Source organism: Scomber japonicus, chromosome 24 (assembly GCF_027409825.1).
Source record: "Scomber japonicus isolate fScoJap1 chromosome 24, fScoJap1.pri, whole genome shotgun sequence".
Classification (NCBI taxonomy): domain Eukaryota; kingdom Metazoa; phylum Chordata; class Actinopteri; order Scombriformes; family Scombridae; genus Scomber; species Scomber japonicus.
This window is the reverse complement of record NC_070601.1, coordinates 9,813,040-9,833,640: the sequence shown is the minus strand read 5'-3', so window position 1 is coordinate 9,833,640 and position 20,601 is coordinate 9,813,040. Positions and strand designations below refer to the sequence as shown.

Here is a 20,601-nt window from a genome sequence, read left to right as displayed (position 1 = left end):
TTTCATTCCCTGCTTTTTCAAAAAATTACAATTCATTAGAGAACAAACAATAATCTTTATTATTGTGGAAATAGCTTAAAAACACATTATTTACACCTCCCTCTCTGTTTTCCTGCAGTGATCAGCGTCTCCAGGGGGTGCGTAGGGAGTACCAGCAGGCCCGAGTGGTTCCAAGCTACGACGAGCTAGACACAGCACGACGCAGAGTCCTGGAGCACGACCCACACCGGGTAAGTGTATGACTGAATTTTTTGTAGCAGAGATTGTTTTAAACGGTTATGAAATGACATGAGCAACCAGATCTGGATAGCAGTTAAAAAGATTATAATGTTTAGAGAAAGAAATATGTACTGTATGTGTACTTGTCTCCAGAGCTCTCCAGCACTTCAGTCAGCCCAGCCCAGTTTTCCCCTGTGCTTTGCTCGGGCTATTTTCAGCTCTCTTGTTAACATTTTGAGGTGCTGTGTGCCACCAAGGCAGCGCCCGCTCTCCTCCTCATTTAGTTTATGGAGAGATCTATTAGACCGGTCACATTTCCATCCACCCTTTCTTTTAGCTCTACCACAACCACCTCCCATTCTTTCCTCTCATCCTATTGCTTTTCCATTTTTCTTAGTTGTCTCTTATAGTGTTGTCTGCCTGTCCCCTTGTTCTACTCTCTCTCTTATTTTGGCAACAACAATGATTTGAAATCCCTCACCGTAGTTACCTCTCTCCGAACCAAGCTACACTGCTAAATGTCTCTGAACCTGTATTGATCCAGCCTGAGGAATCATTTCATTTACCTCCATACACTCCCGAACTCAGCATACTTGCCATGGAAATCAATAGCCATTTATCAGCCATTTTAAAATGGGATTTTTTTAATAGCGAGCCCAAGGATGCAGAAAATCACGCTTTGATCCAAATTCGAATCACTGAATCTGGGGCCACAGCGATTTGGAAAGGCACTTCCTCGGAGCGAGATTTATTTTTCATTAAATAACACAAATGAGCAAAGAGAGAAGCAGAGGTATCTGGGAAGTGTGGGATGGATTTACTGACAGCGTCGCCAATAGCCAATCACCTGACCAACCTGCCTCCTGCTGGGCTCGCTTCCTCGCTTATTGTAGTCTGTGTTTATTGAGCAATGAAGCCCTGCAACCAGTCTTCATTAGGCACTCACAGACACACGCCACGGTTGCTTTCTCCGAGGCCCAAAGGGCTTTGTCACTCATTACACATCCCTGCAGCTTGTGTTTGTGCCTCGCTTTCCTCGTCGTGACTCAGTCCACACAGTAAGTCTGATGCAATTAAAGCGCAGCAAGCGTGAGGCGCAATCTGCGATCTTATTGTTATTTTTCACCCCAAAAAGGAGACAGTGTCCACAGTGGTACAAAAAAGAAAACAGCAGTGAGTTTCTCCCCTGAGGAGCCAGATAATGAAACACCCCACTCACAGTCACACACACTCAAACACATACATCGATGACGAATAGAAACACTGAAGCAGTAAAGCATCCTCGAAGCAATGTCAGGTGCAAAAATAGAGGAAAGATGATAATGAAATGTTGTATTGAAACAAAACATGACGGTAAAGAATATGTCAAATCAAACCACTGAGAATGAATGTGTTTTAAATAATGTAATATAAATAACATGTAAAAAAAAATTTAAAAGCACAGACAATATTGTAGCTAACACCAAAAAATCCTTTGCAATCATACCCACACTTTTACCTTTACATATAAGATTGACAGGATCACAACATTCACTGAGTAATCACTTTTTGTTTTTATGCTGATGGCTGCTCACCTTCATGTAGAGTAAAGCTTTTACACCTTACTCCACACATTTTCCTATTTTCTCTCTCCATGTAGTATGAGAATAGTGTAAATGCAGACCACTTGAGCGCGGTGCTCACTCGCTCGCTTCGACCTTGTGTGATCAGCCTTTTAGCCGCCTCCACCGTCACCGCCACCACCACCACCGCACCTCTCTGCTTTTTTACTCTCAGCCTTTTTTGTAGCCTTGAATGGTTAAAAAGGTTTTCAAAGCTCTCCACACAAGGCCAGGAGCACCATTCTTACTCTCTGAGTGGTGTGCGTGTGTTTTGAAAGAGAAGATGAGTGTGTGCGTGCGTGAGTGTGTGTCTCCATTTACTCTCCTGAGCTAGAGTATCCTGGGTAACACACTAACCGGAGCTGACATAAACAAAAGCAAGGATAAAAGACTCTGGTTACAATATCTATTTATGTCTCTGTTTATTCTTTCAGCGGTCATCTATCTACATGATCTGGAGGTGGAGTCGTGTGGGGGTGTGTGTGTGTGTGTGTGTGTGTGTTTGTGTGTGTGTGTGGCAAGTCACATTTAAGTGGGTCTGTGACACTTGATGTGTGCAGCTAAAACTGGTCTCCAAAAAGGACTCCCATGTCCCCTTCCTCATTTGTCTCCTGGAACCCCTCTCCCTCTGTGTCTCTGTCTATCTATCTGTCTCTAATTTGACCATTCGCCCATGTTCCCTGTCTGTGGATAGGTCACCCTTGTAATTATGACAATCACCCTGTCCCACTCTCTCTGTCTATTTTTCCCATATGCTAATGATAGGCTCTTTGTAATGTCTTGATGGCCAATTAAGCCACAAAAGTACATGAGCAGTTCCTTTTTATAGACTTCTTTGTTCTATTAGTCGGGAATCACTTTTCACACGAGACACCACATTGCTGTTGTGCAGTCTGGTCTTGATATAGATAGTTGTTGTAGTTTTTTAATCAATACTTTGCTACAGTCATTAAATTATTCATTGTTACCTTTTAGGGATACTCCAGTAATTTAAAGTTTACTTCTAAAAAGTTGGGGTCACCTTGTCTCATGTGAGTTACACAAGAATAGAATCCTGACTTTTAGTGCATTTAGTCAAGCTCAAAAACACAAAAAACAGCATCCAAAAGCTGATCCAAGTCCAGATTATATTCAGCCTCATCCAGTCCAATTGGACTGCCAAGAGATCCAACTGGACAGGCCATCAGCTCTGATTGTGCAGTGCGAGATATTCATTAGAATTTAAAAATGTGTGTTTTTTATGCTAGACGGTACAAAATGATATGCATTGCCTGTCTTTTCAGCCACGGCTGCTAGTTAATTAGTGGCATCATGCTGCTGCCAGTGTCGCTGTTCTCTCTCAGTTTAGCTCTGTTTGTAACGAGCACGTTTTGAAAAATTGGAGTTTGCCTTTGCAATTATTTTCCTTTTTAAACGGTTTAAGTCATCTGGCAAACAGAATTAATTTAATTAGCTTTCATCTGTCCTAAAGTGATACTTACATGTCAACCCATTGCTCTAAATACTTTAATATAGTTGCTACAAAGATTGTTTCAAGTTACTTAATTCATTGTTCTGTGATTGTCTTTTGTCTTGTTTTTTATGATTTTGTTTTGCCCTGAAGGTAATCACTGCATTAATACCAAAACCCTTCCACTCACATATTCATGTATTCATTCTTTCTTTCTTTCATGCAAAATTGTCTTATTTGCCCCCTAGTGGTCATCAGTGGACATGTTTACACTGACTGTGATCACCTGCTCACATCCACTCAGCTGACACACCTGAATATCCAGGAAGCTTCACATTAAACATGCTGTATCTTTTTGTTTACTCCATTCCTGACTGCATGTGTATGACATGTTTATTATAATGTAGGTGTACTTCCTGTGCTTGTATAACATAGTCAGCAAAATGACACAACAGTGAACAAGAATCTTGTTTACTCAGTGTTGGAAAATACACACAAGGCACACCGTATAGGATGAATAACACACACACACACACACACACACACACACACACACACACACACACACACACACACAACACATGCATCTTATCTTCAACTCATTACCCTGTGAGTCGTAAACAACAGTGGCAGCACATGTGACACCTTAATGAACACAGAAGTCACAGAAAACCACACATGCAACGCATGACAATAACACACACACACACACACAACTACACACTTAGAGTCATTATACAACACACACAGAGAAACACAAGTCCAGATACAACTCGTCATCCGTTGCACTGCTGTTTTTTTGTATTTCTCTCTAATGTTGTGTGTGCGGACATCCATCACCTTGATGATATTTTAATGTCACATCCTCAGGCTGTCTCAATCTCTCCCCCCTCTCTGACTTTTTCTCTCCCTCCCACACATCAGACTTCACTTCATAAATAAACCCCACATCATTAAGTAAACACGCACCAGCCTGTCACGGTGATAGATGGTCTATACACACTCTCACAGACGCCTGCGCACACATACAGGCAGTGGTGATCTGCGCGGGGTGCTTCATGCCCACAGGCAAAAGCCCCCAATGGTTTTTGCGCCCACAGTCCTAATGAATGCACACTTACTCATCTCTGAGCTTGCACTGATCTAAAAGCTTGCTTTTGAAAAAAAAGCACCTCAGTGTTGGAAATAAAGGCAGACAGATATTATCAGCAGCACATTTTCAAATGTGGTCATAAACTTAAAAATGTGTCTGCAGGTCTTTTGTTGTTGGATATTGATATTAGGTTTTGTTTCTGGTGGGATTCATTTGCTCCCACTGTGCCCCAGCAACTCGCCATCACTACTTTCACCTGACAAGGCCTCTTCTCACCACACACCTTCTGCTGTGAACAATTCAGGCTCACTCACTGAAGACGACATGCACACACACAGAGCACAGATGTAATGGATGTGCCGGCAGCCTCGTCCCACTGTGTGCCTACTGTTGGGGAAACTGCCACAAAAGTGGCGTAGCCTGGCAGAAAGCTGCATCTAAAGACAAGAGGGGGACCTGAGGAGAAGAAATGGGAGAGAGGAATGAGGGGAGCAAGTAAGAGAATATGAGGGGAATGGGAAACAGGGAGGAGGAGTGGCAGCAAGACAGCCAGTCAGAAGTACAGAAATCGAATGAGGAGGAAGAGAGACTATATGTGTTTATGTGAAAGAGTTAAAAAAAGACACAGCGAACATGACAAAGCAACGGAGCAGTCGAAGCAAATAAAGAGCCTGAGGGGGAAGATGGGAAGGATGAGAGAAGGCACATCTAACAGGGGGGTGGGGGGATGCAGGATTGGCACGATGAGGAGACAGATGGGATGGAAGAACTGACAGACACATGGAGGCATTGACATAAACGACTGAAGGAATGGAGCGGGGGAGGAAGAGAAAGAAGTGTGCTTGATGGTTTCAGGTGGTAAAATGGAGCTCAGTGGCTAGAGAGGCTGTCTGCATCTGAGGCAAGAATCCACCCTGCTGGTGTGTCCTTGAGCATGATGCTAAATGGGGGGAGGACATTTCCCATTAGGAATCAAAACAGACATTAAATTGCATGTTTTTTTAGATTTAAGCAGATTCAACCCACATTCCTTCTTGAGTTTTTGAAATACTTTTGTCACTCTTTGTTTCTTTGTTTCCATTTAATATACCTGTTTCTCTCTGTCAGCTCTGGTCTGTCCAGTTAATCAGAACGTTTTTAAAATAAACTGTTAAAAATGTAGATTTCTAAAACAAGATGAATTGGAGAGAGAGAGTGTGGGAGGCCGAGCTGCTATTCTGTGCATATGGAAGAAGGTGAGAGAGAGAGAGCAGCTGGTCCGGGGGTGTTTCTCTGAAGGAGGCTGCACTAATGTTAGTCTAATGTTAGTGTTAATCAGGTTAGCATATGCCCTGCGCGTGTGTGTGCGCGCATGTGTGTGTGTGTGTATGTGTTGATTGAGGTTTTACTGATGCAACTCCACCATTTTGTTGAGGAAAGAGAGAATGATAACTGATTAGCATACAGCATTTGTCAATCTCTCTGTCTCTCTCTCTCTCTCTCTCTCTCTCTCTCTCTCTCTCTCTCTCTCCTCCCTCTCTCTCTCTCTCTCTCTCTCTCTCTCTCTCTCTCTCTCTCTCTCTCTCTCTCTCTCTCTCTCTCTCTCTCTCTCTCTCTCTCTCTCTCTCTCTCTCTCTCTCTCTCTCTCTCTCTCTCTCTCTCTCTCTCTCTCTCTCTATGTCTCTCTTTTTTCCTCTTACACACTCAGACAAACACTCAAGCACACACCACACACAAACATAAACTCCTCATGGGAAGAGCTGTATCTGAAGTACTGGGATCACCAAGCAAGTTGGATTAAGTCCTGCATTCCATTTTCACAAACACGCTCACAAGTTAAGAAATGTAATGCACTCTTTAAAATGACTACACACACATCCACACATCCACTCATGTATGAACACACAAGACACGTGCACACGCATACACAGTACATATAAATGAACACAATTCAACACCCAAGCTACACACAAACCTCATGTGTATGAACATCTGCTCACACACATTTTATAACAGACTTTTAAGAGGTAACAAACACATAAAAACACACAATCGACCATGGAAAGGCAACATGCACACGCACACACACACTCATTCACCATCAAAGGCCTATAAACCTCAGCTTTGGCCGAACTAACTGTTTTCAGAGTTCATTTCGCTGCAGGAGGCCTCAGCCAAATCCACGCTGGCAGCTCTCTCTCACACACGCACAGGCACACACACACACACACACACACACACACACACACACACACACACACGCATAATTCAGTAATTACAAGAAATACAGTCTCCTGATCTTTGTTTCCTTTTGACCCCCTCTGAGATCACCATCACACAACACACGAACACAGAACACACCCGCCCCTCTGTAACCCACCTAACCATGTGCAACAGTCGAAGCATGCGCTGATTAAAGGCCGTCCCTGACTCTCTGGACCGGGCTCAGCGCTATTCTGGCCCGTCTAATTACACAGTCCCCACCACAAGTTAGTGTTTGGATCATACACCCAGAATAACCCCGAACAAGCTACTGTGACCAGCTACTGGAAAACAGGCTGGGAGGAAAATGACAGAGTTTGCAGGAGGCTGCTCTCTGTTAATGTTAGGGTTAAGGTGATAATTATGAAATGAAAGTCATGCTGCAAAGTTCCCTTTACAAGTTATTTAGTCCAATATTCAGTCTCATTTTAGGTTAAGATACTTGTCAGTGAGTTGAGATAATAATATCCATCAGTGAAGAGGCCACACACTTTTTACAACCAAGTCTACACCGTTGTTACAGGTGATACTCAAACATAGATTTTGGGTGGATATTTGCTGCAAGTACTCTATTTCGTGTGCAGTCTTGACATTTTTGCTGTTACTCATCTCGATCTCTGTCTTGTCTCAGTCTCGCCTCCCGGACCTGTCAGTTAGCTGTCATTTCCCCATGAAGACGCAAAATCGTGCCCTGTCCAGTACTGTCAGTTACAAGTGCAGCTCATTCTTTTTTTCCATTGGTGTGTTTTTGGCATGGAGCAGCCAACCAAGTATCCTCATCTTAGACTAGTACTTATATTAAAACATGAAGCTACATTGTGGCAAATTCTGGCAACTTTTCTAACTTGATTCCATCTCATAAAAGCTGAAAGTGATCTTTACAACAGTCCTGGTATTTTGCTTTCAGGATGCTCTCCTGGATGTGTACATTCCTTCATTTCCATTATCCTTACATGATGTTGAACTTTTTGACCACCAGTGTTATTTCATATCATCTGTTCTTGGCTTTCATCTCATTGTTTGATTGGGGCACACAGGAGCACTTCCTCTTTCACAAACTCCAAAACACAAACTGAGACACAGGCACAAGCTGAACTCTGGCTCACACCCCTGGGAGACAAAGACAAGAGTGAACATCTCATTCCGGCATTATGTTTCTACCCACTGCTATCAAGAGTTTTCACACACACACATACAGTATAGCACCTTTGCTCTTTGCAAAGTCACAATGAGCGATTCCATCCACGGACACCTCCTCTCTGTCCTTGTCTACGCAGCTCTTCCCTGAGGCTCAACACACTCCTCTTCTTTCTGCTCTGTTTTGTTTTAAGTCACTTCATTACAATGCTGCACGGCAACCGGGCAAGGATTTTAATTTTTTTTCTACCTCCTCTCCCTCCTCCCCATCTGGGCCAACAAAGGCCTAAAGGGACTTATTTGGTGTCTGTCTTTATCCCCACAGCTTGTCTCTGGCCTACGGGCAAACTGCAGAGTGTGATCTGTCTGCAAGTTGATAGAAATCTCCCATTCTCCTCCTTGCGCCCACTCTCACTTCAAAGCATGACACCAGGGGCCACATGCATAAAACTCTGTAGATTCATGACTAAAACTGTGTGTACGCACAAAGCCACAAACAAGCATACGTTTTCTTTTTGTCAGATTTATAAAGTTATATGTATACATGATTCTGTTTTATAGATTAGTCATAATACTCAAGCCTAATTTCCACTTCAACAATTAGCCATAAATGGATGGACATGAATGGATCTTCATATCACTTCGTTCACAACCATCATTTACACCTTTCAATGCCGATTCACAGATTGCGTTCAACCAGCGAGATTCTAACAGCCAGAACAGCTGTCATTACTTCCATGTCATTAATTCATCACATGGAGCTGAAAACCATAGTCAGCAATGATATCTCAGTAATAAGTTTGTAGCTCTCGAAGTGTAACTCAACTAAGCTCCCCACCCCAATGAACCCCACATGAACTGAGAACAGTGTCCTTTTGTACAATTTCAGTATCCTCACCTAAAGACCGAACTCTTTCTTCAATCTGGGTATTTCTTCTCATCAAAGTGTCACAAAGTGCTGTGTCAGCCAGTGGGGTACTTGGAAATAGTGGATCCTCATGAGCTTTAATACAGAGAGATTGGGATATAACTTCATTGTTAAGAGAAGGAAATCTTGTGACTCACATTTGGATACTACTACTCCTCATGGGCCAGGGAACTGAGACGCAGGCAAACATGTGTAAGTGCTGCAGCATTTAAGATAGCTTTCCTAGTTAAATTGCAATAGTTACGGAGAATTAATGATGGTTTCTAGGTAGCCATACGTCTGCAGTGTTTTGCAGTGGAATCAGAAATCTCAAAGCCTAGACAAGTTAACTCAAACTTACCTGAATGGATGCAAACCCCAAGAGTTGGGTCAGAAAATGGATGAGCAGACCCTTTAAAGCCACTCTGACTTTCTGCAGTTGGCAAGAATAGCATCAAAGAAACTGAAGGTCAAACGGATCAACCTCATGACATTTGCAGCAGCTCATCGGAGGGCATGAGGAGCCTGAGTCACTCATCAAAGCCTCCAACACTAGTGGTGGTGTCAACCACATATACAAATCTGTGACTGGGAGAGGGGACAACAGAAGACTGAATAACCTGTGCTGTAGAGATTGTGCCAACTCACACATGACTTGACAGAACCGCAGGGGGAGCCGTCAGAGGTTGTGTTTTTGTGTGTGTGTGTGTGTGTGTGTGTGTGTGTGTGTGTGTGTGTGTGTGTGTGTGTAGGGCCATGGTCCAAATATCGAGGCTGTGCCCAGGTGCATGCACACACAAAACACACTTTGTATGACTGTTGTATCACAGCTTGATAAAAAATACTCTCTCTCTCTCTTACTCGTACATTTATGACATACCTTTCGGGAGCATCATAACCTGGAGGAGGTAGAATGAAACCAAACACACACACACTCACAGGGGTATTTGGATGTTATTTCAGTGAACAGTGGGGGGGCAAACAAACCCACAGAGGGGGGAAGAGGAACAGGGACATAGTCCCTGTAAATAAACACCTCATGGCCACTGCCATGGCCACACACACACGGAACAGCTTTACTGTAGGATGCATCTTGATTGCAGAGTCATGGGGTAACAAAATACAAACATGTGCAGGCTCCCTTCCTAACGACAAAGGCTATTTTCTGGAAGTTTTAAAAGGCACTGATTAGCTTTGGTGGCCATTAGTTAGATTACAGTAACATGGAACTTTATATTCTATTAACAAAGAATCATAACTCAATAATACAAGTGCTTTAGGTAACCACCTCAAGTCTTCCTGAGAGGACTTATATAAATTGTCCAGTTACAAAATGCTTGTGGCTAATGGTCACCTAAACAAATCAGCTCCTTTCTAGAGTGTTCTCTGTCTATGTTTGACCACTTGGAGCCAGTGACATCAGTGTATTTCCCGGAGAGTGTCAAACATTCTTTTGAATGTTTTCTTCCTTTAATGCATGTAAACACCTTCAATCCAGCTAGAATTTATGTAAGCAGTTAGACTATTTAAATTGGAGTGAGCTTATTTGGACAGATAGTCGCCTGCATTGAGCCATAGCAAATGATAGAAATCAGAAATACCTTTGTGAATTCTTATATATGTAATACAGCTAATGAGCTACATTACCCGCTACCTGTTAGATCCTGACATGGAAAGATGAAACCGCGAACACACACATTCAGTCAAAGTCCGAGCCCAACTATATTTAAATGTAAAAAAATCCACTCTATAAGGTCAAGAGTTGAGGCCTAAACAAACACTAACAATGAAGACAATTACCCACAGATTGGCCTATTACCAAAATAGACTGCATTCCGGTCTGAGGGTGTGTAACCTTTGGTCCCTGTGTGTGTCGGTGAGTGTGTGTGTGTGTGTGTTTGTGTGTGTGTGTACCATCTGCTGCTAACGAGCTCAGAGTGAGTGGGGTCCAGGTGTGGGAGTGTTTCGTATACACTAGGGGGGCAAGAGACCCTCCTGTTTGAGATAGACACAAAAACACAGCCTCCTAATACAGCATAATCTTGTGTACCAAGGGTCTAACCCTGACTAGCATGAAAGTGGTGCTTTGACCTTTTTGAGTATTAGTTGGCTATTAGTCGTTAACTATGCCAATGAGCCTTTTCGTAAAAACATTACAAATTAGTATTATTTTACCAGCAATAATGCAGTGCTTAAAGTCTGGTTAGGTATAGGCATAAAACCACTATGTTAGGTTTAGAGAATGATCATGGTCATGGATCATGGTTTAAATGGTCACTAATCTTAGGGAAACATGTGGTGTGGGTTAAAGTACTACCACAAGGTTAAGATTGAGGACGATCATAGTTACAGCCTTTAAAAAACAAAGGTGTCCTGACCAACCGTTGGGAATGGGACACTTGCAGTTCACTGCTGGGTTGATTTCTCCATCCACCTATCCCTCCTCCAAATGACAAAATCGTCGACTTACATAAACGTCATCTGAAATGCGCCACTGCTGCGGGTCATAATTACTACAGATGCTCGATAGCATCTGTAAGTAAAATGTAACTCTAAGTCATATCTGAGCAATTAATATTACGATCTATTGCGTCATTTTTCTCGACAGAATTCTCCTTTAGTTCCTTCTTTTGTGATTGCCAAGTTGTCTTAAAAAAATTAACATACTTCATGCTTCCTGTCAACACCTATATCACGTGATGACCAGCCATGTTGACATTTAAAATGAGTTGGGAGACAACAGATCAGTAAATCCACAGAACTTTTCTGCTACACAGCTTCGAACCAGCCTCATTTTTCATAAAAGCTCTGTTCTGCTCTACACTAAAGACAGTGGGTAGATTCATCATGCCAGTCAGATGCGGGGTGTTGGGGGTGAGGTTGCCAACAGGAGGTGGGCATGGGGTGCCAGGCAGAGGCTCAACACTGAGACACATGCTTAATTAGCATCCAAGATGTATAGAGGGGGGAAGAAAAGGATGGATGGAAGGAGAAAGAGATGGCAATACAGGAGGCTAATTATGCCGTTTAGAGAGACAGCGGAGAAAAGCTGTTTGGAAAAGGCGAATCTGTGCATCTCAGAAGATCTCACAAGATAAAAGCGCTGCTGAGGCATTGTGTCAAAGCACTTGGACTCTCATTTGAGGAGTATTGTATATATGAGCATCACAAATTTACAGAAAAGCCAAAAGTGCTCCAAGAAATTCATTTCCTGAGCTCCGGCAATACTTTCTTTCTGATGAAAGCGACAGCTGTGCTGCTCCAGATGATTGGTGTGTGTGTATGTGTGAGTGTTCCAATGCGTATCATCTGGCACTGTCAAGGCATAGCTTTTTAATTTGGAAAAATGGAAAAGTGACTTTCTGCTCATTCACACTGACGCACAAGCGAACCATTCTGTCAGAGCGTTTGTCAGCTGGTGAATTGTGGCGTACGCAACGACTCAACACAATTATACACTTTATAAGAGATTTTTCTGATGTGTGTAAGCTCATTTGCCTCCCCTGATGAGAACGTATTAAAAGCAGTCTGAAGATTGTAAGGTTTGGGCTTAGTTTATGATAGTGATTTTAATTATGCAGCCCATACGTCAATGGAGAGAGTAGACAGGAGTCCAGGATGTCTTGTATTGAAAAGGTTTATTTACTTGTACAAGGAGAAGTGAATGAATGATCAGTACACGTTATATACTGATGCTTCCTTCAATTCTGAAGTTTCTCTCCTCCGGGGATAGACTTTAAACCACACAGAGAATGCCCAAGGTTGAGCCATGCCCAATTATGGGCAGATCCAACACATCTACAATATACATAATTTAGTCTACTGGTCTATAGACAAAACACTGCTTAGACCTCACTCAGGACCTTTGTCCTACATCCAACACTATATCACACCTCTGACTCCAGTTGCCTCTACCCCATCCAGGGACAACAGTCAAAGACATATCTGACCTCAGCTGCTATAGCAACACTATCAGAATGCCTCTTGTTTTCTCCAAAAGGAGCAGATTCACTGCTTACCACTATCTCAAGGGGAGACAGTGTCTAAATCTATCATTTGGCGTGGCCTTGCTATGACCCCAAAGCCTACTTTGACCCAGTGCATATTAATGATGGAAAATTCCATAACAGTTTGCAAATGTATGCACACAACTGCAGTGAACTCCAAGTTTAACAAAGTCCTTTTTAACAGTCAGTTTTAACACATGGCACTCATGAGAAATAGGAAATTCCCTATTATGCGTGTGCGTGTGCGTGGACTGTGGTCTGGCATGGAGTCCAGTGAGAATCTGGCTTTCTGTTAGTTTCTGTCTGCTCAAGACATTATCCACTGATAACGACACACATACACACAGTACACACAGTACACATACTGTAACTACAAGCTAAGCCACAGCAACAGAAGCTACAACTCCGTTCAAGATGTGAGCTCACACACTGTGCTATATGCTTTCAAAACGTGTCCAAGCTTTTGTGCACAGATTCAGGAGTTTCTGCTCTGACATTTTCAGTTGCAAACATATTTACAGTGGGAGATTTATTGCAAATAAGAATTACATTTACAGTAAATGATGTCTTTTTTATAAATTTGATTTAAAGACATATTAGGCCTGTGAGTCTTTTCAGCAATTTTATACATCTTCCTTGAATTTGTGGAGCAATCCTTCACTTGACAAAGCAACTCAATTCCAACCCAAAGCATTGTTCCTAGCTCCAAAAGGTACAGCTAACTGGTTAATCAATGCTAATTCATCACTTATGTCGCCGTTGTGACTTTATCAAGATCAGTAATTTTGAAGAGCTTGTTTAGGCTCGTTAATCATAACATCTTTCCAGATTTAATTTTGAATATATGAAAGCATACCCATCAGAGATTAATGTTGGCCTCCAGTTCATTTTTCATCTGTGTTTTGGCACTGACACTATTTCTAAATGACTACTGTAACTCTCAAAATGCGTTAAAATACATAGATTTATACTACAGTATTCAAACTTTTCTTCAGAGAGCATTCCTCTGAAGCCCCTGAACACCCCTAAACCTCCTGAACCCCCCTAGCAGGGCTAGGACTGATGACCTCAGTATTTCTAAAATCCTGGCTGCGGCCCTGCATGTGTCATCGCACTCCACCTCCAGAGCTGTGAAGACAAGGCTCTTTGCTCACTAACCGCCTCCTCACAAGTCTGACTGCTGCATTTTTCCTCCAACCTGGATGAATTTCATATTGCTGTTTTACCAGTTGCCATGGTGAGACTGAGACTTGTTTTGTGTGTTTATTTACTTGCGTGTTTGCGCGTGTGTGTACGCTACAGCAGTGTTTCAAGGCGCATCATCTGGCACGAAAGGTAGCTGTATAATTTGGTGAAATGGGTTTCTGCCTGAAAAGCATCTATATGACAAACATCCATAATATGTGTGTGTGTCTGTCTGTGTGTATGAGAGTTAATGAAGGGATCATCTAGACCTATGGCTCCAGGCTGTTATGTTAATACAATCAATGGACAATTTTACCCATTTTATCTAAACACACATTTCCTCATTCTCTTCCTCTTCCTTCTTTTTTTCTCCACCCTTCATACACAGAAGATGTATTATGCCCCATTCAACACACACACATTGCCACACACAAACACAGAAGGTCTTCCACCTGAGTCCCAGCTTCTTGCTGAGACTAATGCCCCCTTTACCTCACATTATGCCTCCCTTTGCATAATGTCCCCTACCTAATACACACACTGACATCCGACGATGGAGCATTCCCGCCGTCATATTAAAACTGCAGACAAAGACACACCTGCCGTCCTCCACTACCACAATATTAACATACACACACACACACACAGGCACAAAGCCACTTTAGAGAGCAGAGCAGCAGCCTTGCCCCAGCCATGGTTCTGATGTGCTTTCACTTCCTGGCTCCCATTCAGAGACATTAGAGCTCCCTACATTACAGAGACATGCTAATGATATCTGGTAATGTACCGCCACTGCATTGACATGCAAAATGAGTTTGAACTCATATGTACATGCAAAACAGAGCAATAGACTGATCCTGCATGAAGTCATTTAGGCATTTCATAGCGTATGCGTTTGTGATATGAAATGCTCTGTAAGTGGGTGTTAGCATCGCTTTGATAGCTTGGATCAAACATATGACTGTTTGCCTCTTGCCATGTGTGTTTCTGACAAACCCATGAGTGCTTGTTTATGTACATATGTGCATGTCAGTTATTGTACATATGGTTGCTTGTGTGTGTTTGACCAGCATGCCTGTGTGTGCATGTTCTGCTACAATGACGTCTGGTGTGTTTGACCGATGAAATGTCCACTGAGTAAACAGCCTGTGTTTGTACGTTAAAACTCAGAACCTAGATTAGAGATAATTGAAACTGTATGCTCTCTCCCCCTCTGTCTCTCTCCCTCTCTCTACCCACCGCCTCCATCGTCTTGTGTTCCCCGCAGGGATTACTTGTTTAAGCCCCTTGTTTTGTTGTAACCTTAGAGCATGTCCACACTTTCAAAACAAAACTTGCCAAAATGCAGCTTTTCAAAAAATGTCTGCACAGTCTGGAGCTGTGTGTTACATTTCGTCTTGATCGCTCATTGTCTTTGCCACTATTCCACATATCTCCTATAGGTGCTCAATTGTTATGTTTCTCCACTCATTCATTTGGGCGTTTCCTTTAATTTGTCATCCATCTGCAAGTAATCATGGAGAGTAGCAGGCGACAAGACGGAGGTTTATCCTGTTGAGTCCAAATTGAGTAACCCCGGCTGTCCAACTCCTTACCACATGATGCCTGTAATCCAGAGTTGTGTTTGCCAACAGAAAAGAGTGGAAAGAGATTTAGCTGGTTTTCTACTACTTTTGCCATTTCAGCGTGGACGGGAAATGCCCTGAAAATGCTAAGTCGCTTTTGCATGTAAACAGGGTTTCCAGATTTATCCGCCTGTGCACGGACACAGCTTTAATCAATCACTTCCTGGTGTGTTTATGTGTGGGTGAGAGTGAGCAACCCTCTGTCCAAAACCTACTCAGAATGTCATTTTCTTTTTCATATGACTTGTGTGTTTGTATGAACCGTACACACACATGTTCGTCGGAGGGGCACAGTGCTTACATGTGGTTGCGTGTGTTTATGTTACCACATGTGGCGCATTCCATGATTCCTCCCTCCCCTTGTTTTTTTTGTTTTTTTTCTCCACTGAAACCACAAGGCTGCACACAAACACATAGATGCATACATACAAACACAATATGTACATCCACGGTGTTAAATTACCATTAGACTGAAACAGTGGTTTAGCTGTTTGTTAAATAGGCCAAACAGCTTTTTAAAATACATTTCTTTCATTCGTTCTCCATGTGAGTGACTTCCAGTGAGGGATGTATGGGTTCAGTGCCTTGCTCAAGGGCATTTTGACTCTTAAGCGGTTGAACTTAGGTCTTTTTCGGTCTCCATTCTTACATTATTCTTATGTCTCCCCATAGACTGCGCCCAGAGGAGCTGAATCTCGACCCCCACACCACTATGAAGATGTGGATCGAGGGTACCCCACACAATCCAGGTGAGACTGCTCTGTGTGTCTGTGTGTGTGCAGGAAAAGAAGGGATGACTTCTTGCCACTCCCTCCCTTTGTGTCTCCCCAACACACACACACACACATACACACACACACACACACATACACGCATGCACACACACACACACCACACAGACTAATCCTCTTTTGAGCTTATAATTAAATCTGGAGTGTTTGCCTTGGGAGTGTCTACTCATCCCAGGAATAGGACTGATCAGCTCTCCAGAGAGCAGGGCACAGGCAGAAGCATCACACACACACACACACACACACACACACACACACACACACAGTCGGAGGATGGTTTGCTCCTATGAAGGATGTATAACCTCTTGTGTGGGTTTAATGGAACTGCACATGTTCCTTGTGTTTGTTTAACCATTCTCTTGTCAAATTAGGCACATATGCACACACACGCATACCTCTTCTGTTCTCCATATAAGTATTTCCCAGCAGTACCTCAGCTCACATACATATCTATGTGCACGCGAGTGTGTGTGCACGTGCTGAGCAAAAAGCCATCTTTGCAACGTTCACAGGGCCCCTACAGGTAAGTGGAGCATGGAGTGGTGTGAGGAAAGCGAGAGGAGGAGAATGAGGAAAAGAGGGGACACCGGGATGGAGAGAAGGAGAGTGAGAAAAAGAGAACAGTCATTTCACGGGTTATTGCCCCTCCTGATATGACAGGCACCAGGGAGCACAGACATCAGCACTGGCTCATGGGAGAACAAGACACACTGAGAATCTGGGAGAGAGAAGAAGAGAAAAGGAGGGACAAGACCAAGCAGCAGAGAGTCGGGGAGGTTAGCCAACTGTAACTGTGGAGACAAACCCTAATGGAGACAGACAAGCTGAGGGAGACTATGATGACCTTTGACAGTAGAGCCTAAACTATACTTATGTACAGTAACACAAAAAAATTCAGCACCATCTACATGAAGCAAGTCAGGAAAATTGAAAATCCTCACAGTCATCAGATTGTCAGAAAAGAAAGTTTTGCGTTTTATTGCCAAAATAATTAGCCGATTTTCTGATTAGTACTTCCACAGTAACAATGTGCATTCATTCTAATAATCGATTTCATTGTCTGAGTCTATTTTCAAGCAAAAATGCCAAACATTTGTGAGGATTTGCTGCCTATAGTAATATCCCTCTGGATTGAATCTCTTTGGGTTTTGGACTGTTGGACAAAATAATCAATTTGAACATGTCTGTAAAGCCTGTGATGGAAATGTTTCACTATTTTCTAATATTTTATTGAAAAAACAATTATTAGAAGAAAAAAAATTGAAAATGAGAATAATCATTAGTTTCACCCCAGTATTGTTTCCAAGCTTAAACTTTGTATTCCAACATATTACAAACTAGCCTCTTCCATGCTCTGCTGACTGATTACAAAAATAGGATTAAAATAAGAAAATGTACCTGGAAACAATGTGTTAACTGGTTTCTGGTTTAAATATCAGGCGATAAAATATATTATGGCTGATATGATTAGGCGTGAAGATAAGAAGTCAGGTTCCAATAATGTTCATTACCTCAAGAAATGTTCTCAGTTACTTAACTGTTGTTCATCCGCTCTTTGAAGTATTTTTAGGCCCAAGACCCACAGGATATCATCTTCATTATGCATATGGTAACTTGCTTCTAGGGACATTTGCCTCAGCAGAAAAGCAAAAAAGCGAGAGCAACAAAAGGCAGAGGAAAAGTGAGACTATAGAGTTTGAACACTATTCAAACTTGCATGTTGGTGTTCTTGTTTCTGATGTTTCTGTAAAGATAAATCATGGCTCCTCAGTCCCCAAAACTCTTCCGACTCCCTCCTAGCATAAATACAGAGGCGAGAGGAGAAAGAGAGGACACGAATATATTCCGGGAATGTTTTTTTTTTTTTTTTCATAGAGGAGGGGAAAAAACAGGAGAAAAAGAGAGAGCAGACACAGCAGTGAATTGAATGCATTTTTCAAAGTGGAGCTGAACTTTGTGCAAAATCCCCCCGGGGGCCGCCATTATTGAAAGCCATTTCCTCTCAAAATGAGTGTGGCTCCACCATTGGCCTGGCTCTCATTAGCATACATTTGGCCTGCCTTTGTGTGGAGCCGGCTGGGGCTGCAGCTGGAGGGGTGGGAGTGAAGGAGGTGAGTGCGAGTGTGTGCACGGATTGAGCAGGAGATGCAGAGAAGCATCTCACAGATGGGAGCATATGGGGAGAGTGTAGAGAAGAGGTTAGAGTCAGTAGGATGTGGATGAAATTGAGGCAGAAACAAAACAGAAGTTGGAATATTTCACATCCAGCGTTGTGTCAATATGTCCACATACGTTTTAGTTGTAATGCAAACACACAATTATGGTTTATTAAATTTGTATTTACAGATCTTGAACTGTGTGTTGTGTGAGTGTTGGTGTAAGTTAATATGATTCAGGGTTTAAGTAGCTGTTAGAATACAGTATATTCCCCATTTTTCCCTGTTACCTACTTACTTCTTTCAGTATATCGGAAAATATTCCTCATCACAATACTGCAGCCCAAAACTTGGGTTCATTATACCTCGATCTCTGCGGCTATTCCCACCTCTCAAATCAAGAGGACCTGTAGGAACGGATGCCAAAGTAGCTGGGTTGATGGAAAGAAAGTAGACCTCAGCCTGAGACTCGGCGCCGAGGGCTACTGCACGGCAGCCAACAAGAGAAGCTGGAGTCAAGGAAAGAGGATTTGGAAGGAGGGGTGGAAGTGGCAGTGTGGAGAGGTTTGCCCCAGGGAGGGTGATAGTGCTACTTTGGCTCTGACCTCCCTCTCCATTGGCCATTAATGCTGGGGTGCAGCTCAGCCTCCAGATAGGCTCTATGTTTGGGGGGACACATGCACACACAACACATGGCCATATGGAGGATATTAACATCATTACCAATTCAAAGCAGCAGGTCATGGGCGCGGCGACCCAGCCCGGGGTTATCCAATCAGAGCACCCCCTGACCCACTCCCCCAAGGTGATTGGATTAGGGGGTCGAGTTGGCGCGACAACGTTTGCTGGCCGGGGCTGATAATTGGCTGATTAATGTGCAGCCGTTGGCCAGTGAGTCAAAGAGCACAGGGCTTCAGCCAGAGGACGTTTCTGGCGTCATGAAGCTCCTGTCACATCTGGACAATGAAGATGAGCCAGTGAGAAGAACACAAGGTGTCTGTGTGTCTGTGTGTGTCAATGATTCAAGGGTCCAATGTGTTTTTAGTAACCAAGACCAAGCACTAGACTTGAGTTGGGCCAGGTCCACATTATATTGAGTCTCTGGATCAGTTCTTGTCTTTTAGTCTGATTCAGATGCACTCTCTGCCCCTCTAAATAAACAGAGACTGACTTCTTGATTGTCCTCAGCCATTTTTGGACTCTCCAGTATGTGAGAAAGTGTACCTTAAGGACTTTCCTCTGACCTTCCTGAAAAGTAGTGCACACACACTAACACACACACTTCCCAGACTAACAGCCACTTGGTTTTCTCCACCATGTCTCAGGATATGAACCGTTTCACACCGGTTGTGTCTGCTCAGACCCTAATGAGCCACGTCCACACTGGACAACCCTAGTGAGACAGAATAATGTAGAATAGAAGACTCAGTCCCCTTCTGAGTGAAAGCAATCTGTCAATTAGAACAGAATAAATAAGGAAATATGAGAAGAATATTACAAATAAAAACCCTCTAAAATGTTCATATTTTCTCATTCAGTTCTGCTTCACTGTCTGTTTTTGTCAACTGGAAATAAGCTCCCAGAATTTCAGTGTTACCTCACATGGTTGGGCGGCCGTATTTATTGCAAGGGTATTTTATCATTTTAGCACAGTAATATTGTTACCCTGCAGTTTGGTGCTCTCGGTGAATTCGGGTAGCGTTTTCAAGGTCAGCGGAGAAATCATATTTTCTCTGCACTCGCCCCATCTTTATTAAAACCCAATCTTGCCTCTCACAGCTTCATAAGTGATCAACTGTTTCCCCACCCGCTGCTGTCCAGCTGTCGAATGACTCACTTCAAACTCACCCAACTCAGTTAGAGTTATTGTCTCCATAACTCATTTAATTTCTCGGGTCCTGGAGAGCTCCAAGTATTTTTTTTTTCTCTATAATACTTGTCCTGCATTTGCCCCACAACTGCTGCTGATGTCTTTCCAGGACCCTACGTGATTGGTTTAAAAGGTGATGTGAGCCCCCCACACACATACACACTCTTATATTGTTAAATAAGCAGCCCAAGAGCATTTGTAGCAATGTGCGGATTATTTTCCCAAGAGGTGCCGTGACCCTTTTCATATTTGCGGGCCATTTATGAAGGAACGGGCCCCCGTTGGGGTGCAGAGGCAGCAGTGTTTGTCCAGCTAACGG

At 43.0% G+C, this 20,601-nt stretch overlaps 1 protein-coding gene across 1 annotated transcript in view; it reads left to right on the top strand.

The window, feature by feature from the left end:
* pard3ba (par-3 family cell polarity regulator beta a) overlaps positions 1-20,601 on the top strand; it is a 153,524-nt gene that overhangs the window by 123,136 nt on the left and 9,787 nt on the right. The window contains exons 22-23 of the mRNA XM_053314634.1: positions 119-230; positions 16,138-16,214. Coding sequence (XP_053170609.1) covers positions 119-230; positions 16,138-16,214 — 189 coding nt within the window. The remainder of the gene's footprint in view (positions 1-118; positions 231-16,137; positions 16,215-20,601) is intronic.